This window comes from Ursus arctos, unplaced genomic scaffold (assembly GCF_023065955.2).
Source record: "Ursus arctos isolate Adak ecotype North America unplaced genomic scaffold, UrsArc2.0 scaffold_16, whole genome shotgun sequence".
In the NCBI taxonomy this organism is placed as follows: domain Eukaryota; kingdom Metazoa; phylum Chordata; class Mammalia; order Carnivora; family Ursidae; genus Ursus; species Ursus arctos.
In genome coordinates, this window is record NW_026622830.1 from 12,369,591 (window position 1) to 12,389,432 (window position 19,842).

The following is a 19,842-nucleotide window of genomic DNA, read 5'->3' on the forward strand; positions in this document are numbered from 1 at the left end:
AGACTGTTCATTTGTAGTCTGTAAAAAGACCGTATTGGCTCCAAAGACGAGGAGACAACTGTGAAATCAAAATGGATAAATGTTTAAACATTTACAGAGCGCAGGTTTACGTCAGCCTCCTTAATTGTTACATTTAGCATTCATAAAAACCTCGTTCCATTTGAAAACAATTTGCTGGCGGGACTTTCGCATGTCGCACAATTCCCGATGATGGCCTAGAAATCGTAGCCAATCTGTAAAGTGAATGTTTCTTGGCGCCAAATCACTTCAAAAGCAGGTTTAGAAAAATCCTTGAAACATTTTTTTCAGGCCCAAGCAGCATATTAAATGTAGGATGTGGGTGTATTTTAATAGATTTGCTGTGGTGTGGGATGCTAAGACCCGGGAGGTCTTGAGACAGCCCCGGATTTGTATTCGGTTTTGCACATCTGGAAGGGGCAGAGCGCTAACCACTGTGCAAGACTGCCTCCTCCCCCAGGCTCCTGTGAAGCCAGCCCGGAGCACGTGCTTTATTGATAGCCGGCCGACCTGGGTCGGATCCCAGCTGTGCGTCTTCCTAGTGGGGTGATCTTGGACAAGCCTGTTAGCCTCTCTGTGCCTCCCTTTCCACACCTGGAAAATGAAGCTCAAAACAATACCTTTCCCGTTAGATTATTTTGAGGATTCAATGAGTTAATCACGTAAAATGCTCAGACTGGCACCTGGCACAGAGTAATTGCTCAGTAAATGCGACTCTTATTATAATTCCTCATCTCCTGCACAGGGGACTCCAGGTGGCTCCAAATTACATGCAGTGCGGACGGCTGAAGAATCTGCAGAGGGGTATGGGGGCGCAGGGACGCTAAGATCAGGAAACAACCTGCTTGGGGGGAAGGGCAGATGCACAGAGTCCCGCCTCTGGCGTGTGCGGCCACAGGTGAGGGTGACACGGGGTGATTTGTGGTTTAGGTTCTTTGCTTGGAGCCCAGACGTGCCTGGGTCCGGGCTCTCTGAACCAGCTGCTTCTCCCCACCTCGGCCCTTTCTGTGGCCTCGTGTTTCCCAAGCCCCAGTGGTATCCACGGCCATGTGGGGGTTTCAAAGCATGATGTGGACTTTGCCCTAAGGGGCGAATCCCAGGCCTGAGTTGGGAGTGAGGCGGCTCGCTGCAATGGTGAGACGTCAGTGGGTCCGAGAGATGTCTGGAGATGGGGTGCAGGGCATGCAGTGCTGTGGGGTGGGATGGGGAGCAAGGATGCGTCCTGGGGCTTTGGTGCGCCCGGGGGCTGGAAGTACCCTTTACAGTGATGAGAAGACGGCGGAGAAAACCCCTGGGTGCCTGGGAAAATCAAGAGTTGTCCTCTGGTGCAGGAAGGCGCTGTCTTTGGGGTGCCCGCTGGACTTCCCAGGGGGTGGGTGGAGGATGGGGCAGGGTCGGCATGCCTGGCGCTCGGGTGGCATCTGCCCTGCGGACGCTCTGTTCCTTGTCAGCTCTGGCAGTATTGAAATGAGCAGTCAGGAGAGCGTGTAGACCAATTCAACAAGAGGGCCCGTTAACTCCTCCCTTTGAACACCTACTGTGTACCAGGCACCGTTTTAGGGTTCTGGGGACACAGCAGGCTGGTGGCTCAAGGCGCTGGCAGAGGACACAAAGCATCCTCAGGGACATGGCAGGAGCCCTGGCCGCAACCTTCGGCAACTAACGTGTCCTTTTAGAGCCTCAGTTTCCCTAACGTGGTGGTGGGGGGAAGCGTCTGGCTCTGAAAGGATTCCTTTCTCAATGGTGCAACCTAGGGTGAGTGCGAGCACATCTGTGCCCCAGTTTCTTCTTCTGTTCAATGGGAGTAAGGAGTGTGATTGCCTCTGGGTTGACACTCAAGACCGGGTGAGATTGTGCAGCGCCTGGCTCGCTGCGAGTCAGTGAGAGGCATCCTTGGACGTTGTCCTGGGGTTTCCCAAGTCACGGGCAGGGAGCCTCCCGCAGCCCTGTCCGTTACCCCCCGGGAGTGGTCCATCACCCAGCCCAGCTCTGCCCCTGCTGCCTGCATCCCAGGTGGTTCTCGATAGAGATGTTTTGTGGCCCACTGAGCGCTAGATGCCCTGGGGAGACAGGTAACCTTGACGGCCACCACTGCTGCCCACGTGGAGCCGATGTTCTAGTGAGAGACGCACCTTAAACCATAGTCACATATCTGGAGGAACCCCAGCACCGGGAACAGTTGGTGCTGATTCTCCCGAGAGCAGTGGCGTGAAGGGATGAGTTTGTTTCAGACTGTGACAGGTGCAGCCCCAGTATCATACAAGGTCATGAGAGTGTAACGGGATGAACATTTGTTGAGAGGATGTGCGGGGGTGGGGGACTACTTTAGGGTGTCCTCTGAGGAGCTGACTTGGACACTGAGACCTAAAAAGCCAGGACGGGGCATTCCAGGGGGAGGAAAGAGCAAATGCAAAGGCCCTGAGGTGGAGGCATATAGTTTGTGAAAGGACTAGCAAGGAGGCCAGTGTGGCTGGAGCCCCAGCACGGGGGCTAGTGGGTGGCTGGGGGAGATGAGGGGAGCATGGCAATGGCGGTGCGGTGGCCAGGGCTGTGTGTGCTCGTGCCTTCCTCCGGGAGGGAAGAAAATGATGATTTGAGCTTTTCCCACAACTTGGCGGGATGTGGGGTAGGGAGCTTACTTTTCAGGTGTCCAGGGACGGCGTATTCCATGGCTCACTTGAGAATCCTGCTGTTGTTCTAACTTTAGGAACCTCCCTGTGGGTCATCCCAGGGCTCTGTGGGAAAGGGGGCAGGGCTGGGCTGGGAGCCCAGACTGTGAGTGCCTCCAAAAGCCAGGTGGGCTCCAGACGCCTGCTGGGGCCTCCCAGGCTGCAGATCCGGGGCCTGCTGGCCACCTGGATCCCGGCTGTGCCTCCCCTGCTGGCCCCACACAGCTGGGGGGCTGCTGCTCTGGATGCAGCCTCCCTCACGGACGGCCACCTCCCCTGGCAGGGCTCTGTGCACACAGCCCTCCGGCTGCTGGCCGGGGGTCCCACAGGAGAGATTTGTCTTCCTCGAGTCGGCCAGTGCATGCAGTCCTGCGGCCAGTGGCTTTGCCAGGCCCCGTGCCCTGAGTCTGAGCCGCAAGCCTCGGCAGGCTGAGTCCGGCAGCCCCTGGCATTTGTTTCTCCTTTAGCTGGGAAATTCCCTCCCCGCCCCTCGGCTGCCGGCGGAGGCGCGGGGGGACAGTCGAGGAGACTGCCTCTCGAAACAGCTTCTCACTTTGGGAGTCCTTTAAATGAGAGGTCGTCGGGCCTTGTGGCCATCTGAGTGTGGTTGAAGCTCACTGACCTGTGACCACAGGCTCCAGCATGATTTGGCCCCTGCTGACAGCATCTTTATTCAATCACCAAGTATTTATTAAGCACCTCCTGTATGCCAGGCCTAAGTTCTAAGCCCTCGGGATTCCGCAGGGAACACAGCAGTTCAAACTCCTTGTCCTCATGGAGCTTGCTCACCCCCTCCCTGGTGGCCAGACTGCCTTTTGTGCCACAGGCTTCGTCCCACCCCTGGACCTTTGTCCGTGCTGTTTTCTCTGCCTGTCACCCAGCCGCTCCCCCCAGCCCCCGTCCCCAACTGCACCACACAACTCCCACGATTTCCCTGATGAACTGAGATCGTTGGGTTTGCAAGAACCAGAAACAGACTTGGGCTAACTTAAGGAGAGTGGGAAAGAAAAGAAGGCGGTTCATAGAAGGGTAAAGACCGCCAGAGTCAGGGAGACCCAGAGCCAGGCTTAAAAAGAATCGGCACCAGGCAGGGGCGCCTGGGTGGCACAGCGGTTAAGCGTCTGCCTTCGGCTCAGGGCGTGATCCCAGGGTCCTGGGATCGAGCCCCGCATCAGGCTCCTCCGCTATGAGCCTGCTTCTTCCTCTCCCACTCCCCCTGCCTGTGTTCCCTCTCTCGCTGGCTGTCTCTATCTCTGTCAAATAAATAAATAAAAAATCTTTAAAAAAAAAAAAAAAAAAGAATTGGCACCAGGCGATGCCCAGCTTCTTGGGAGTGGGAGCTGAGGGCACCTTCTTCAGGGCACTGCTCTCAGGGAGAACCACACCGACCGTTCCCTGTCCTTGGGTTCCTCCTGCTACGGGTCGTGTTGCTGGGGCAGGGAGCGTCACCTGGGGCAGGGAACGTCACTGTAGCTTTGCACGGACCATGTGTCCTCAACCTGGTCTGGGTTGGTGGGGGGCGGGTGGGTGGTAGTGAAAAACTCTGAGGGGCTGTCCCACTACGATGACATTCCACAGGGGAGAGTCGGGCCCAAAGGCGGGCCCAGTAGGCCATGACCGTTGATACTTCAGTTTTGGGTTGGCTGTTACTTCCTTGGAAAAGCCCTGAGATGAACCAGACTTCCGTTGTACTAGTTAGGAGTGTGTTCATTTGCAAGAACAGAAAACCCAACTAAACAGTGGCCCAAGCAGATAATTGTGCCCCATACCAGTCACATGTCACATGTGAAGCAGATAATTGTGCCGCATAGCAGTCACATGCCACATGGCAAGAACGTTCCATCCTTCACTCTAGCCTCAGTGTTGTCTGCCACCGTGGTCACTGGATAGCCCCTTAGCCCTACATATGTCACTTCCTCCTATGACTTCGTGCTTGGTAGGGGAGTGTGGTACTGCTCTTCCTTTTTATGAGGGAGGAAGGTATTTTCCAGAATTCCCTGGTAGCCTTCCCCAGGTGTCACTGGCTATAGCTAGGTCATTAGGATTCGGACTTCATTGCCCGTATCAAAGACCCAGCTACAGGGGCTGATACAAATCACGGGTTGATCTTCCTTTGCTCTGAGAGGAGCCTAGAGGTGGGTGGTCTAGAGCTGCTAGGGTGGCCTCATGAGACCTCTGGGGACCACACTCTCTCTCTCTTCTGCTTTGCCATCCTTAGCATGTTTTGATCCCGGGTCATATTATGGTCTAGGATGACTGCAGGAGCTCCAGCCATCACATCTTTGTTCCAAGGAGGAGGAAGAAAAAAGAAGGGCCAGGGACAAAGGATTTTTCCAGAGCTCCCTACCAGTGATTTCTGAGTATATCTCATTGGCCCCCCTCTAGCTGTGATTTCTAGATGGATGCCTTGCCGTCTTCAGCAGTGATAGTTTCGTTACTGGTGTGGTATGGGGGAGGGGGAGAGGGTTATTGCTAGGCAGCCAACAATATCTGGCACAGAAAATCTCCCTTTCTCCTTTGTTTATGGCACAATACACAGTGGATTTATCCCAACTACTCTTACTTTTCTTGTGGGGTGTATTCACAATAGTCATTGACACGTTCGGTCAGTACGACAGTGCCTAAAATAGACACAGATTCCTGCCCCCACGGAGCCTCCATTCCAGGTGGGCTTTTCACAGCCTCGCTCAGCCCCTCTGATGTTGGGTCACCTAACACCCTCCCCTTCCTGTTCCGTTCCAGGGTGACTGCCAGACGCGGGAGGAGGCGGTGGCACTTGGCGTGGGCCTGTGTAACAACGGCTTCATGCACCACGGTAATCTGCCCCTTCCCTTCAGCCCAGCCTCTGGGGGGGGGGGGTCTGTCCTGGAACAGAAAAGCTAGTAGGGAGCCTGGTCCCTGGGGCATTTTATGGGTGGGGGGTGAGGGGAACTGAGGCCCAGAGAAAGCAAATGGTGGGGCTGGAGGCCGCTTAGCCTGCCCACGGGGGAGCGCAGGCGAGATGCTGGCTCTGTGGGCCCATAGACCTTGGGGAGTTTGGGGCGGCTCAGGAATCTTACCCCCCCCCCCACTTCTGCACCGATGGCTACATCACCTCAGGGGTTCAGTAGGGACCAAGATGGCTGGAAATGCTTGGCTGGAAAAATGGACTGGACTTGAGGTCAAATCTGTGGGCTTCCTGGGCCCTTCTCCTGGATGGGACGTGACCTCTGGGTGGGCAGGGAGGCCGGATCATGCAGGCCCGGCCCGCGGGCTTCCAGGGGGAGGAGAGGAGAGGGGTCTGAGGGGACAGAGGGCAGGCAGGTTGTAAGTGAGAGAGGAAGGGAGCCGGGCAGGGACGTTTGCACCGCTTTGCCCGGCCTCACCCCTTAGATAGGTCACTCTCCTTCCCATCGGAGAAACACTGAAGAGGGTCAGAGAGGTGGGCTGTCCTGGGATGATCCTGAATTGGGAAGGTGGGCATAAGGAAGGAGAAACTGGTTCTGCTGTTACCATTTCACATTCAAACAGAAGTTAATACGCTGTGTGCCTGGCCTCCTGAGCGCTCCCCATGTATTAATTAGTTTAATTCTGAAACGATCCTTTGATGTTGGTATTAATATCATCCCTGTCTATAAATGAGGAATTGGAAGCCCAGATAGTTAAGAGACTTGCTCAAGGTCACACAGCAAGTAGGAGCTGGGATTTGAACCCAGGCAGGCGGGCTTCACACTGAGCTCTGTGACCTTCCCACTGGCCGGCCCTGGGGGAGCCCTGAGTCTCCTACCCTTTCAGCAGGACGGGTAGACTTAACTCCCACTAAGGAGCCTTTCTTCTCCTTCCAGAACATTCCCCGGGGCCGTGGCTCTTGCCGTTTCCCTGGCCTGGGGTGCCCTACCCACCTCACGCCCCCGACTTGCTCAATTTTTCTGTTTGGTTCACGTTTCCCGAGGCCTCCCCAAACACCGCTGCCTAATGGCTCCTCTCCTTCGTCGCTCTGTGCTTAGCTCAGATTCACACTTCTTCATAGAGCTGTTCTCTCCCTGTCAGACTAATCCCACGCTTCCCTAGTGTCTTCGTTCATGCTGCTCTTCTCCAGCCCTTGCGTGCCTGGTGCAGGCACCGTGCTAGGCTCCGGGGACGGAGCGGTGAACAAGGCAGATGAGAGTTCCGTCCTCGGGAGCTCACAGCCTAGTGCATGTGCGTGCACGTGTGTGCGCGAATCAAGCAATGAAGTCAGTCCATGTTCTGGAGCAGTATGGGCATGTGAGGAGGACTTCGGCTTTTACTCCAGTGCAGTGGGAGTCCTGACAGGGTTCCGAGCAGAGGACGGCTGTGGAGGATGTCTGCGGTGGGGGGTGGGGGATGGGAGTAGAGAGGCCAATACAGAAGCGACTCTGACTCCAGGGGACGGTTGATGTGGCTTGGGCCCTGGTGGTGGCAGTGAAGGGGTGAGACTCTGGAAGGTCTTTTGGCCATTCCTTCTCCCAGCTTCTGCGTTGTGCTCTCAGAGGTCAGCAAACCCTTTCTGCAAAGGGCCAGACAGTAAATATTTTAGGCTTTGTAGGCCATAGGGTCTATTACAGCCCAACTCTGCTGTCGTAGCATTAAAGCCGCTATGCAGTTTTTAAATAAGTGAGCGTGGCTATGTGTCAATAAAACTTTATTTAGAAACACAGGCAGTGGGCCATAGTTTTCCACCCCTAGTCTAGCTGCTGGGTTTGCTGTCCCTTCGACAGGATGACAGGTGTGCCAGTGAGATGACAGGTCGCCAGGCACATCCCCTGCCTTGTAGCCAGCAGGCCTTGTTCCTGCCCTGACTCGGCTGACTCCCAATAAGCCTGTGCCCCTCTGTGGGCCCCCATTTCTTTATCTTTCCATTGGATCCCTTCCTCCTCTGAGGTCAGCATATCCATGGCTCTGTGGGGTTAGGGGTTAGGACGCACTCCCAGCTGCCCATTTCACCAGCTGAGAAGGGTAGGTCAGGCCCAGCCAGGGTCATTTCCGTCCATCAGCTCCTCTCCGCAAAGTCCCTCATTCCCAGAAGCTGCTCTGTTCCCTGCGGGGCCCTCTGACAGCTCCATCCTTCCCGCCAATCAGCTGGGCAGAACCTCTCATTTGTGGGTGAGAGTAATGAGGGGTCCACCCCAGCTGCTATTCTGGGAAGGCTGCTGGCTGAGGACATTCTGTGAGGGGGGGGGTGACTCCCAGGCAGCGCCAATACCCGCGGGGCCCCTCAGGGAGAGAAATTGCAGGGCGTGGCCCCTGCTCCCCTGTTCCCCGCCACGAACTCAGAAATAAGCTAAAATAGGAAAGGGCCAAATCCCAGGGTTGTGGCTGCTGCAAAGTGCAGGTTAGGGTGCAGGGTGGAGGGTGGAGGTGGGGCCCGGGCGGCACCTCCCGCGGCGCCTGACCCGAGCTCCCAGGCCCTGAGGTGTCCTTTAGGCACATATGGGGAAACTGAGGCTCAGCGTCTCATCCCCCACCCCTCTGGACGTTGGTGCTGTTAGGATCCCCACAGATGGGCAGGGCGAAGAGGACATGAAGTTGGGCAGGGGCTGGCAGGGGTTTGAACTTGGCCAGTGGCCTTGAGTGAAGCCTACATCAGTGAGTGGGGGGACCTCACCTGACTGAGGTCCTGGACTCTGGGGTTCCAGCTGTTTCCCTGAACATTCCAGCCAAGACACAGCATCGTGCTTCCTCCTTCCACTCCCAGAGGCTGTCAGCCTCATGTTTACAGTGGAGGTGAAGCCAGCCGGCCCCCGGGGCCTGGCTCCCCAGCTCTGGGCAAAGCAGCAATTTGTGTGTCTGTTTTCTCCAAAGAGGTGATGGGGTGGCCGGAGGGAGACACAAACAGCTCGATGTCCTGGGAAAGAAGGAGAAAGAAAGGATCGCCTCCTGCTGCTTTTCATGTAGTCACCAAATCGGTAGACAGCCTCCGTCTTCAGGCATGGTGGGGACGTCTGGAACCTCAGGCAGCTGGGTTTCCTTCTTTCAGGGGCCCACGGACTTCAGACAACTGCCTTCCCCACACCAAGCCTGCATTTCCCCCGTGCTGTAATTCACCCCTGCCCCCATCTAGCAGGCCAGGCTGGGATGGTGAAGAGAAGGAGCCTGCCCACTCTGTGACCTTGTGCAGTTTATTTAGCTTCTCTGGGCCTTAGTCTCCCCACCTGCAAAAGGGGTGCAGCAAATCCTGCCTTGTGTGAGGAGTAAATGAACCTAAGCCTGCATCCACGGTGTGCCCAGCACTGGTAGATACTTAGTTAAGTTGTAATCCACAGGGACCAGATCACATGCTCGTTGTTACTGGTTACTTGTATTCATTTTCCTGCGTTCTAGAACAGAGATCAGAAAACGTTTCCTGTCAAGGCCCAAATAGTACATATTTTAGGCTTGGTGGGCCATGTAGCCTTTGGCAGTTATTCAGCTCTGTCACTGTGGCCTCAAAGCAGCTACAGACAGTAAGTAAATAAATGGATGTGGTTGTGTTTCAATAAAACTTTATTTATAAAAAGAGGTAGTGGGCCGGATCTGGCTTATAGGGCCTGAGTTTGCTCATCCTCACTCTCAAGCGTCTCATCGTGGTCTGTTTCTGATTGTTAGTGAGGTCGAACTCCTTTCTACGTACTTGCTGCCCGCTTGGGTTTCCCCATCTGGAAATTGCCTGTTCATATCCTTTGCCCATGTATCTGTTTCCCAGCTGCCTCTGGTTGATTTGTCGGAGTTTCTTTTATATTCTAGATCTTTATTCCTTGCTGGCTTTAGACATTACCGTTATTTTTGAATCTGCCATTTGCCTGTAGTCTTGTTATTGAACTGAAGCCCTTAATTTCATTATATTGCTCTTTTTTTTGGGGGGGGGTTCTTGTATGAAATCTTTCCTGCCCTAGGACAAAGATATTTTGCATTTTGTTTGGTGAGCTTTAGTTTCCCTGTTCGTATTTAGGTCTTTAATCCATCAGGAGTTTATTGTGATACATGGTTTGAGGTTGGGATCCAACTTTATTTTTTTTCCTCTTAAGTGAGTCAGTTTTCCCTACATCAGCTGCAGAATACGCCACGTGGTCATCATTATCATATGCTAAGTTCCCATAAACACATGGTCCTCTTATGGGATTTCTGTTTTCTTTCACTGGTCCTTTATCTGTTTCTGCCATAATTCCACACTGTTTTTGTTACTGTGGCTTTGTAATATGTCTTTATAGCAGGTGGGGCAAGTTCAGACTTTTCACGAGCAGTCACAAAAGCCAGACGTCTATGCGAACTATCCTAATCCGTTAGTGTTGGCACATGACTCCCTCTAATAAAACACCATGCTCGCCAAAGCAAACTTGTCCAGGGGTTGGTTCCGGCCCCGTGGTTGCCAGTTGGCAGACGCTGCTGAAGCCTTCCCATGTGAGCCTGACCATGTGCTGCGCGTCTGTGGGTTTGCAGTGCTGGAGAAGAGTGAGTTCAAGGACGAGTCCCAGTACTTCCGCTTCCACGCAGACGAGGAGATGGAGGGGACCAGTTGCAAGAACAAACAGCTTCGCAACGACTTCAAGCTGGTGGAGAACATCCTGGCCAAACGTCTGCTGGTAGGAGCAGAGCTGAAGGGCTGCATCTTGCGTCCCGGGCGCAGCCGCAGCCTGGGAGCTGGGTGACCTTCCGATTATGGCTCGAGAAGTTGGGCTCAACTTGGGGCACCCGAGTGTGGGGCTTCCAGGTGGTGGCTGGCGACCCTTCCTGGGCCAAGACTGCTACCTTCTTTATGAGGAGATTGGGCTTGCTGGCTCCTTTTCTTTTCCTTTCCTTCTCCCCGCGTCCACCCCACATCCCAGCTTAGTGTCGTGTAGAGAGGTGGGCCCCCCGCAGTGGCTCATCCCAGATAACAAAGCCTTTGGTCTTCCGGTGGTGCCCTATCCATGTTCAGTTGCTCTAATTATCCTGGCAGTGGAGGAAGAACATTTACCAGGCTGTTCAGATATTTCTCCAGCCTAGCCCACCAAGTCCTGTTTCTCTGCCTCCTGATGACCAGCAGCCTCCCTCTTCATGGCTGGTCTGCAGGAGGCAGTCGAGAGGAGGCTCAGCAGGTTAGATTTCCTGTTCTAGCCAGAGTTGGGACTGATGTCTGACTCATATGAAGATGGCATCACTAACTTCCCTCCTGTGGTACTTACAGGGCTCCCATAAATATGTGGATTCCCATTTCTCCCACTATAAAACCCACCAGTGCTCGCCATCATGCTGGGGATGAAATCCAGCCTCTCATCCTGGTTTACAAGAATCTCCCTACCTCTCCAGCTTCATCTCCTGTGTTCTCCCCTCCCTCACCCCACCCCAGCCACTCTGATCTCCTTTCTTATCCTCAAGTACTATGGGCCTGACTCAGGGCCTTTGCACATGCTGTGCCCTCTGCCTGGAACACTTTTTCCGCTCTTCATAAAGTTCTGTTCCTCATTTCAGTCAGGTCTTCTCAGCCCAGAGAACTCCTCCAGGACCCCTGCCATGCCGTGGTCTATCCCTTTAAGTGCTTGATTTTAATCGGACTGTGTACACTCGCTGCATCGCATTCTGCATTTGCTCATTTGTTTGTAGTCTGTCTTCCCCACCGGACAGTCGGCCGCAGCGGGGCAGGAACTGTCTGTCTTGTCCAGCCCTGTTTCCGGGGCCCAGTAAAGCACTTGGCTCACATAGTGGGCAGCAGCTCAGCAAATATTTGTTGAACGAATAAATGCATTTCTCTGTCCCCCCCCCGCCACTGAACCCCCAAACCTCCCAACCTGCCTGCCAGCCTGCAGTGGGGAAGGACTGCTCCTCCCTAAGCTCCTTTCATGTCCTTAGGTTCTTGGCGGCTGGACACCTCTGGATCTGTTTTACTCATTAAGCCGGCGAAGGCTTACTGAGCACCTACAGTTTGCCAGCAGATGGGGAGACAGTGTGTATAGCCGAGGAGACTCGGCGCTCAGGTTGGGAGGAGAAAGGGGAGAAAGGCAGTGAAAAGTAAGAAGCATGTGGTCAGCACCAGGCTGAGGCGCGAGCCAGGGGGTGTGTCTTCCCTTGGCAGGTGTGTATTGAGCACCTACTGTGTACTTGCTGCTCTTTGTATTTAATCTCATCCTGCCGCGCACCCCCGCTCCATGTAGGTCTGGGGCACGAGGAGCCGGCGGAATCGCGGTCTCGTGGGGTCATGGTGGGGCTGGCAGCAGGCCCCGCTCACCACCTCACCGGGTCTCTCTTGCCTTGGGCCCGCAGATCCTGCCCCAGGAGGAGGACTACGGCTTTGACATCGAGGAGAAGAACAAGGCCGTGGTGGTGAAGTCGGTCCAGAGGGGCTCGCTGGCTGAGGTGAGGCTTCTCAGAGGGGCCCCCGGCACTGTCCATCGTTCCTCCTCGCTTGTTGCCCTTTGGGCACACTCAGGCCAGGGCAGGCTCGCCTGCCGTCCCCGGGGGGAGCTGTGAGAGAGCCCCCTGCTCGGGGCTGTCCTCCCAGCGTGTGCGCCGCCGCTCCCCTTGCGGCCCCGTGGGGAGGTGCAGGAGAAAAGCGGGTTTCTGAATCAGGTAGTTTCCTGCGTCGGCTGTGATGTGGGGCAGACTACAGCGACTTGAATAATAGGACAAGGTGGTGGCTCTGCCACGGACGTGACATGAAGATGAGGGAGGAAGGAGAGCCTGGGCAGGCCGAGGGTTCAGCCCTGCTCCCCCCAGCTGCTCCCGGGGCTGTGGAGTTGGGGGGGGCACCTGCTGCATTGTCGGGTGCTCTGCTTGCGTCCTTGTAGCGGTTAGGGACGCTTTGGGCAGCGGGTGGCCACGTGCTCGCCTCCTAGTGGCCGGAGCCATTGCATGGGTGCTTAGAAGAAGGTGGCTGTGAGTCTCCGTTCAGGGTCAGCACCTCTGGCCTTCCTGGCCAAGCCGTCATGGTCACAGGGCGGCGGCCCCCGTTCGATGCCTTGTGTCCTCACATGGCAGGTGGGAAGCAGGGGCGGGCCACGGCCCTTCCTCCTCAAGGAAAAGTCTTTCCCGCTAGCGCCTGCGGTAGGCTTCCCTGCAGAGCTCATTGGCTGGAGCCGGGCCTGCTCAGCCACTGAACCGCTGACCACAGCGGGGCGCGGGGCTGCCCTGGGGGGCTCACTCCGGGCGTGCTCGGTCCAGGAAGGGAGGCTGGTAACCTCGTGTGCTTGTCTCCCCCCCACCCCCGCCAAGATGGCTGGCCTGCAGGTGGGGAGGAAGATCTACTCCATCAACGAGGATCTGGTGTTCCTGAGGCCCTTTGCTGAGGTGGAGTCCGTCCTCAACCAGTCTTTCTGTTCCCGCCGCCCGCTGCGCCTCCTGGTAGCCACCAAGGCCAAAGAGTGAGTGTCCCCTGATGGGGCGTCCGGCTCATCTTCCTCTCGGGCTGAGGAGTTGCCCGAGTGCCGGGGGGGGGGGGCGGGTGGTGGGGACCCCGGGTTGTCCTGGTTCCCCGTGGATGGGGCTCGTTCTACAGGCACGTGACATGAGGCTGCTGCTTTCATTCATTGAACAGATGTTTACTGAACGCCTACTATGTGCTGAGTGATGTTTCAGGCTGTGGGGATCCAGCTATGCCTGGTGGACACATTTCTTCCCTTCATAGATCTCAGTCTAGCTGGAGGGTAGGGCAGGAGACAGACAGTAAAACAAAATAGAGAAGAGACATAGTGAACCAGGTGGTAGCAAGGCTGGGCCAGTCTCTGTAGCTGGGAAAGGAGATGGGCTGTGTTGGGGGGATGGCGGTCAGAGAGACGCCACTGTGAACTGATGGGAAGACCGAGGAGGGAAGGGAAGGAGTCAAGGGGAGGAAGAGCGTTCCAGGCAGAGGAGACAGCCAGTGCAAAGGTCCTGGGGTGGAACCGTGTCTTGTAGCTTTGAGGAATAGCAAGGAAGCTGGTGGGGTGGAGCAGAGTGAGTGAGAGGGAGGGGTGGGTGATGAGGTCAACCAGACAAGGGAGGTCAGGCCTTGTAGGACTTTGTGCCCATGGTAAGGCCTGTGGAGCCACTGGAAGGTTCTGAGCAGAGGCAAGGCATGATGTGATGTAAATTCTGGAAGAATCCGTCTGGCTGCAGGTGGAGACTAGATTGTCAGGGGCAAAGGTGGCAGCAGGGGAGGGGTGAGGAGGCTGGTGGCCCGGCCCAGCCCAGTGTGGTAGCCGCAGAGGTGGTGAGAAGTGGTCGGATGCCACATATAGGTGCAGGGAGAAGCGTTTTCTATTTTAAAAGTTGTGCATTTGGTTTTCATTTCTCTCTTCTATTTAAGGCAAATGCTCCCGGTTTCCTATTGACGGGAGTGATGGAAAGTTTTAACGATGATTCTTTCAGTGAGAAGGCAAGCCAATTTAGGGAAGATGATTGATAGTTTGGTATGTGGAAGTGGCAGAAATCACCCAGGGGAATGTGTCTGCTTAAAGTTCTGGAAATGCCTGGGGTTTGAGAACAGGCTCCCTAGATGGTTTTATGTGGCTGGTGGGGATGGGAAGAGGACCTTCAGGCCCACTGTGGGGGACATGCCCTTGACAGGGAAGCACATTCCTACATCGAAGCTGCTGGATGAACGTCGCCCGCCCCACAGCCCTGGGTGGGCGCTGCCCGCTGTGCTCTGGCCATCCATCTGTGGAATGGCCAAGACCTGGCCTTTCCAACTGTGTTCTCTAGGGGACACTCGTGGGCATTTTTCTAGAGTCAGCCCCAAGCCATTCTGGGTCATTTCTCACCCTCCCATCTGTGATTGTTGGACAAAGTATTTGCAGCCTGTGGGGCTGGTTTGACCACCAAGAGGCCCCCTCTCCCCAAGAGAGTGACGGAGAAGGCACGGGAGGGTGATCTGGGATTTCCATGCATGGATTCACTCTCCTAGGGCAGGACGGGTGGTTCTGAGTCATTAAAGGTGCTGGAGGTATGGGCTCTGGTTAAATGAGGTTTGTCTGTCTCTTTGGGAGCCGGAAGTCTGCCATTGCTACTCCTTTGGGCTGGATGTCCCCACAGTCTGGGAGGCAGGGGCTCCCAGGGCGGCCCCCGGGGCTATGGGGCATAATACTGCTTCTCTTACGGCTGCCCCTACCTGGTGCAGGATCATCAAAGTTCCTGACCATCCAGAGGCTCTGTGCTTCCAGATCCGTGGAGCTGCCCCGCCGTACGTCTACGCCGTGGGCAGAGGTGAGCCTGGCAGACAGAGCGGGGCGGGGGGTTTGGGAGATGGGTCTGTGTGTGTGACCAGCAGGCCTGTGCCTCATTAGCACTCACTTTCCTCACCCGGAGCAAAGGCTTACGAGCGCCGACGTCTCTGGGGGTCAGGTAGTCACAAACGGACGGCTGAGGGGAACGCATAGGGAGTGGTGGGGACTATGGCAAGGTGAGAAAAGACATGCTCATCTTAAAAGGGGTTCATTTTTCCTCCGCTCAAGCTCATTTTTGCCAGGTAGGGATGTGGGCCCATCCTTGCCAGACCTGAGTTTTTAAAGGAAGCCAGAAATGGGAATTTTGGCCACCCTTGTGTGGTCAGATCCAGCCCGAGGGCCGACGGTCAGAGACCCCTGCTTTCACAGTGCCTCGTCCGTGCGCGCTGCTCCCAGGGTAACTCTGTCCTGGAGACGAGGCCAGATAGGTCTGAGGGTCTGGCCTCCGAACCCTCTTTGTATCTGAGGGCCCCACTTCTAAAGTTGAGACATGAATTGTCCAGTTTTGTGGTCCGAGTTGTCGTATGAGTTGACGAAGGAAACGCCTGTCATGGCAGAAAGTTACCGTGAATTTGTTAACTATTTTAAAGCAGATTTTTAGTTTCTCCTCGAAGCAGTGGTTCTCCACTGGCGGGGCGGAGGGTACTTTCACCCTGCAGAGGGCATCTGGCACTCTCTGGAGACATCTTTGGTTGTCAGAACTAGGGGTGGGGCTGCTATGGGCGCCTCGGGTGGGTAGAGACCGGGATATTCCTGCACACCCTGAGCCGTGCACCGGGGGCCCCCCAGCAGAGACTTGCCCGGCCCCAGACGTCAGGAGTGCCGAGGTGAGAAGGCCGGCCTTGTAGTATCTACAGAGAGTAGGTGTTTATAGGTGAGCCAGGCTGAAATAGGAAAGCAGCTAAGATTTCTTGAGCCCTTACTAAGAGCAGGGCGTGGGGCTAAACGCTCTCCAAGTTTAACTCCCAGTCTCTCGAGAATCCTATGAGTAGATACTGTTAGTGTCCCCCTTTGACAGATGGGAAACCAAGGCACAGAGAGGTTGGGGAGCATTGCAGAGGTCACACAGTTGGTCATGGCAGAGCCCGGTTTTGAACTCCAGCCCCTGGGTCCAGGTGGGTACTCGTTACCATCACACCAGACAGGTCTGATCTTCTCCCAGGCACGGATGGAACTTGGCATTCATGTGTATTTCCAGACTCTTCATATTAACCACACAAAACCCTGGGGGCCAAGACCTGTACTTTGGGAGTCATGGTATAGCCGAAAAAGCATGCACTTGGGAGTCTGGTAGACCTGGGTTCGAATCCTGGCTTCTCCTTGCCAAGTGACCTTGAGAGAGTCACTGCCTCTCTGAGCCTTTGTTTCCCTGTCTGCAAAATGGGGCCGAGCCTGTCACATCGCAGGTTGCTGAGGGATCTTAAAGGAGGTGAAGCGCCAGAGCGAAACGTGCCTGGGTTCGCACCCAGCCTTCCTTGCTGTGTGACCGTGGGCTTGCTGCTCAGTTTCTTCTTCTGTGAAACGGGAATGCCAGTCCCTGTCCTGCCTGCTGGGGTGGGTTGGAGAGTGGCTCTAGGGTGGGAGGGATGGGGGTGGAATGTCTGGGTATGTGTTTGGGGGGTTGGGGTGGTGGGTGGGGTGGGGGCCAGTGTTCATCTGGTTACTTGCCCTTGTCTGCTGCTGCCCCAGCCTCTCTGCCTAGCGTTCACCCTCAGACACTCCTGTCGCCTTAGGCTCTGAGGCTGCGGCCGCTGGGCTCTGTGCCGGCCAGTGCATCCTGAAGGTCAATGGCAACAACGTGGTGAGCGAGGGTGCACCGGAAGTCCTAGAGCACTTCCAGGCATTCCGGAACCACCAAGAAGAGGCCCTGGTGAGTCAGCCAGCAGCCAAGGGGATGGGGATCGGGGAAGCCCTGCTCAGTGGGGTGGGGGGGCTGAGGGCCACCTCCCTTCCTTGTGGAGAGGCCTGAAGGCACCGCAGCGTTTGGGGTGGGGAGGGGCTGCCTACCTTGCGGGGCTGAGCTGGGCTTGGGCTCTTGCCCACTCTGTCTCCCTGGACCGGAGCTGGGCCGTGATACTTCACGGTCTCGATTGTCACAATTGTGACATGGGTGTGATAAGACCCTTTTTTCTTACCGCATAGCACATTGGGCAAAGAGTCGATGGTAGAAGTTGATGTTCTAGTTGGGTTGGGGGCCGGGGTCCTGGGGTGGGTGGCACTCATTCACCGGTTCATCCAATAAGTGTTTATTGAGCACCTGCTATGTGCCTGGCATGTTTGTGGGCCCTGGGGCTGCGGGAGAGACAACGGGTGTGCTCCCATGGGTCTGAGCTCTGTTTTCAAAGGCCCCCTCTCGTCTGGCTTCTGTATGGAGCATAGACTCTAGAGGGTGAGGGCCGAGCATGACTGGAGGTCCCTCAGCAAGGTTCCAGAGCGAAGTCTTAGAGGACTCTCCCAAGATGGTGTCACCAGCAGGCGAGAAGCCTGGGCTTTGGAGTCAGGGAACAGCCTCTCCCTTAGCCCCGTCCCTTCCTCCCTGGGCTCCTGGTGTCACGGCGCCCTCTTACTCTGCCCTTCTGGTAGGGTCTCTACCAGTGGGTCTACCACACCCACGAGGATGCCCAGGAGGCCCGAGCCAGCCAGGAGGCCCCCGGCGAGGACCCCCAGTCCGACTCAGGTAAGGGGCCAGGCGGGCCGTATAGCCGAGACTCCAGCGGGGACTGGTCCTCTTCTGTGTCCGAGGTCCTCCGAGGTCCTTCCTGCTCCCGGCCAGGCTGTGTTGGTGCCACCAGCTCTGCGTTACGTTCTGCCTGCACCTGTGACACAGTGCCCACACACACGCCTTTATTTCCTCACAGCACTGGAGGTCAGGCGTCCACAGTGAGCCTCGTTGGGCCATTGGCCAGGTGTCAGTGGAGCTCTGGTTCTTTCTGGGGCTCTAGTGGAGAATCCATATACTTGCCTGTTGCAGCTTCTAGAAGCTTCCTGCATTCCTTGGCACACGTGGTCCCTTCCTCCATCTTCAGAGCCAGCAGTGTTGGCCTGAGTCCCCCTCACACAGCTTTCTCTCTCATTCTGACTCTCCTGCCTTCTTCTTCCCCATTTAAGGACCATGTGGTCACACTGGGCTCATCTGGATAACTCAGGATAATCTCCTTTGATTCTAAAGTCAGTTGGTTAACACACTTAATTCCGTCTGCAACCGTAATCCCCTCCCCCTTGCCGTGGAAAGCATACTTATGGGGTCTGGGCGTTAGGGCATGGACATCTTTCAGGGGCCAATATTCAGTCCGTCCACTGAGAGCTCCCGTCTTTACTTCTAGCCCAGCCTCAGCCCTGAACTCCAGACCCGTCTTTCTACTGGCCATCCCTGGGATGTCCATCAGACTCGGCACGCTTAGCATGGCCCAAATTGAAATCGTAACCTCGCCCTGAAACCTGGTCCTCCCCTAAGTGTCCCTGTTCCATCCTTCCAGATTCTCGGGCCCCAAACCTTGGAGTTCGTCTTGACTTTTCTCTTTCTCCTCTCGCCCTGCACCTTGATCCCAGCAGCGCACCTGTTGCCCTACCTTCCTCCTGCATCCAGAATCAGACCACTTCCCACCCCCTCCATTACTGCCTGGCGTAAGCCACCATCGTTTGTTTTTTTTTTTTTTTTAGAGATTTTATTTATTTATTTGACAGAGATAGAGACAGCCAGCGAGAGAGGGAACACAGGCAGGGGGAGTGGGAGAGGAAGAAGCAGGCTCATAGTGGAGGAGCCTGATGTGGGGCTCGATCCCACAACGCCGGGATCACGCCCTGAGCCGAAGGCAGACGCTTAACTGCTGTGCCACCCAGGCGCCCCGCCACCATCGTTTTTACCAGGACCCCTGCACTAGCCTGCTCACTGTTCTTCCTGCCCTGCCTTACTTATTTCTCCTGCAGGCTCTTTTCAAAAAACCGAACAGAACCTTCTGGTGGCTCCCACACTACTCCAGGCAAAGACCGAGTCCTCCTCCTCGCAAAGACCGAGTCCTCCTCCTCATGGTCTTCCAGCCCCAGCCCGGCTCTCCAGCTGTACCTCCCAGCACTTTTCATCTTGTGCTCTCTGCTCCATCCACTCCAGTCTCTTGCTCTCAGATACCAAATGTACTCCTGCCCCAGGGCCTTTGCACTTGCAGCCCCCCCCCCCCGCCTTGAAGGCTCTCCTCCAGAGCACTTCTTACCTCATGCTCTTCACCTCACTCAGCTCTCTGCTCAAATGTCACCTCGTCAGGGAGGCCACCTGAGCACCCTGGTTAAGCCCTTCCTTTTCCTCAGTGTCTCCTTATCCTATTTTATTTTTCTTTGCTGCAAATATTAGTTAACATATCATACAGTTTTTGGTCTGTTGTTTTCCCCACTAGAGCCTAAAATCCACGAGGGCAGGGGTGTTGTTTGTTTTCTTCCTTGCTGGATCCTCAGGGCCGAGAACCGTGCCTGGCACATGGTAGGCACTCAGTAAACGTGTAGTTTGAATCGTAGCCTGTTTCCTGCAGTTGCTTCTCCGGACTCTGCCTTGTGTTTCTGCTGGGCTGGAGGCAGAGGCTGTGGGAAGAGTAGGGGCTTCGCATGCCTCTGCATCTGACATCTGTGGGCTCCGTGCTGCACTCACGGTCAGCAAAGAACAGGGTTTATGGGGTTGTTTGGGGAGCCGTCCCCCTACTGTGAAGTACACACAGCGTGGCCGAGGGATCCTGAAGGGGACAGGCTGATGGGGAGGGAGGAGAGGCCAGTTGGCAGCTCTGAGAGGAAAGGGCTGTGGGCCTTCTTCCCCAGCCTGTGGGGGACCCCTGATAATGACGGTCAAGTATGCCGAGAGAAGCTGGCAGTTTCTCCTGTTCAACAAGGAGAAGCGCCTGCTGTATGCCAGGTCCCGATCTAGGAGCTGGGGGTCCATAAAAACATTGGTTTCTCTTTTACATGCTGTTTTCTGCCCACGGTGGTTCTAGTGACTTGGAGTCCGCAGTTGAAAAAGAGAA

At 55.7% G+C, this 19,842-nt stretch overlaps 1 protein-coding gene across 1 annotated transcript in view; it reads left to right on the forward strand.

Moving 5' to 3' along the window:
- PREX1 (phosphatidylinositol-3,4,5-trisphosphate dependent Rac exchange factor 1) overlaps positions 1 to 19,842 on the forward strand; it is a 175,142-nt gene that overhangs the window by 127,910 nt on the left and 27,390 nt on the right. Inside the window, exons 15-21 of the mRNA XM_026503688.4 lie at positions 5,430 to 5,502; positions 10,104 to 10,246; positions 11,904 to 11,996; positions 12,852 to 13,000; positions 14,734 to 14,819; positions 16,573 to 16,709; positions 17,423 to 17,516. Coding sequence (XP_026359473.1) covers positions 5,430 to 5,502; positions 10,104 to 10,246; positions 11,904 to 11,996; positions 12,852 to 13,000; positions 14,734 to 14,819; positions 16,573 to 16,709; positions 17,423 to 17,516 — 775 coding nt within the window. The remainder of the gene's footprint in view (positions 1 to 5,429; positions 5,503 to 10,103; positions 10,247 to 11,903; positions 11,997 to 12,851; positions 13,001 to 14,733; positions 14,820 to 16,572; positions 16,710 to 17,422; positions 17,517 to 19,842) is intronic.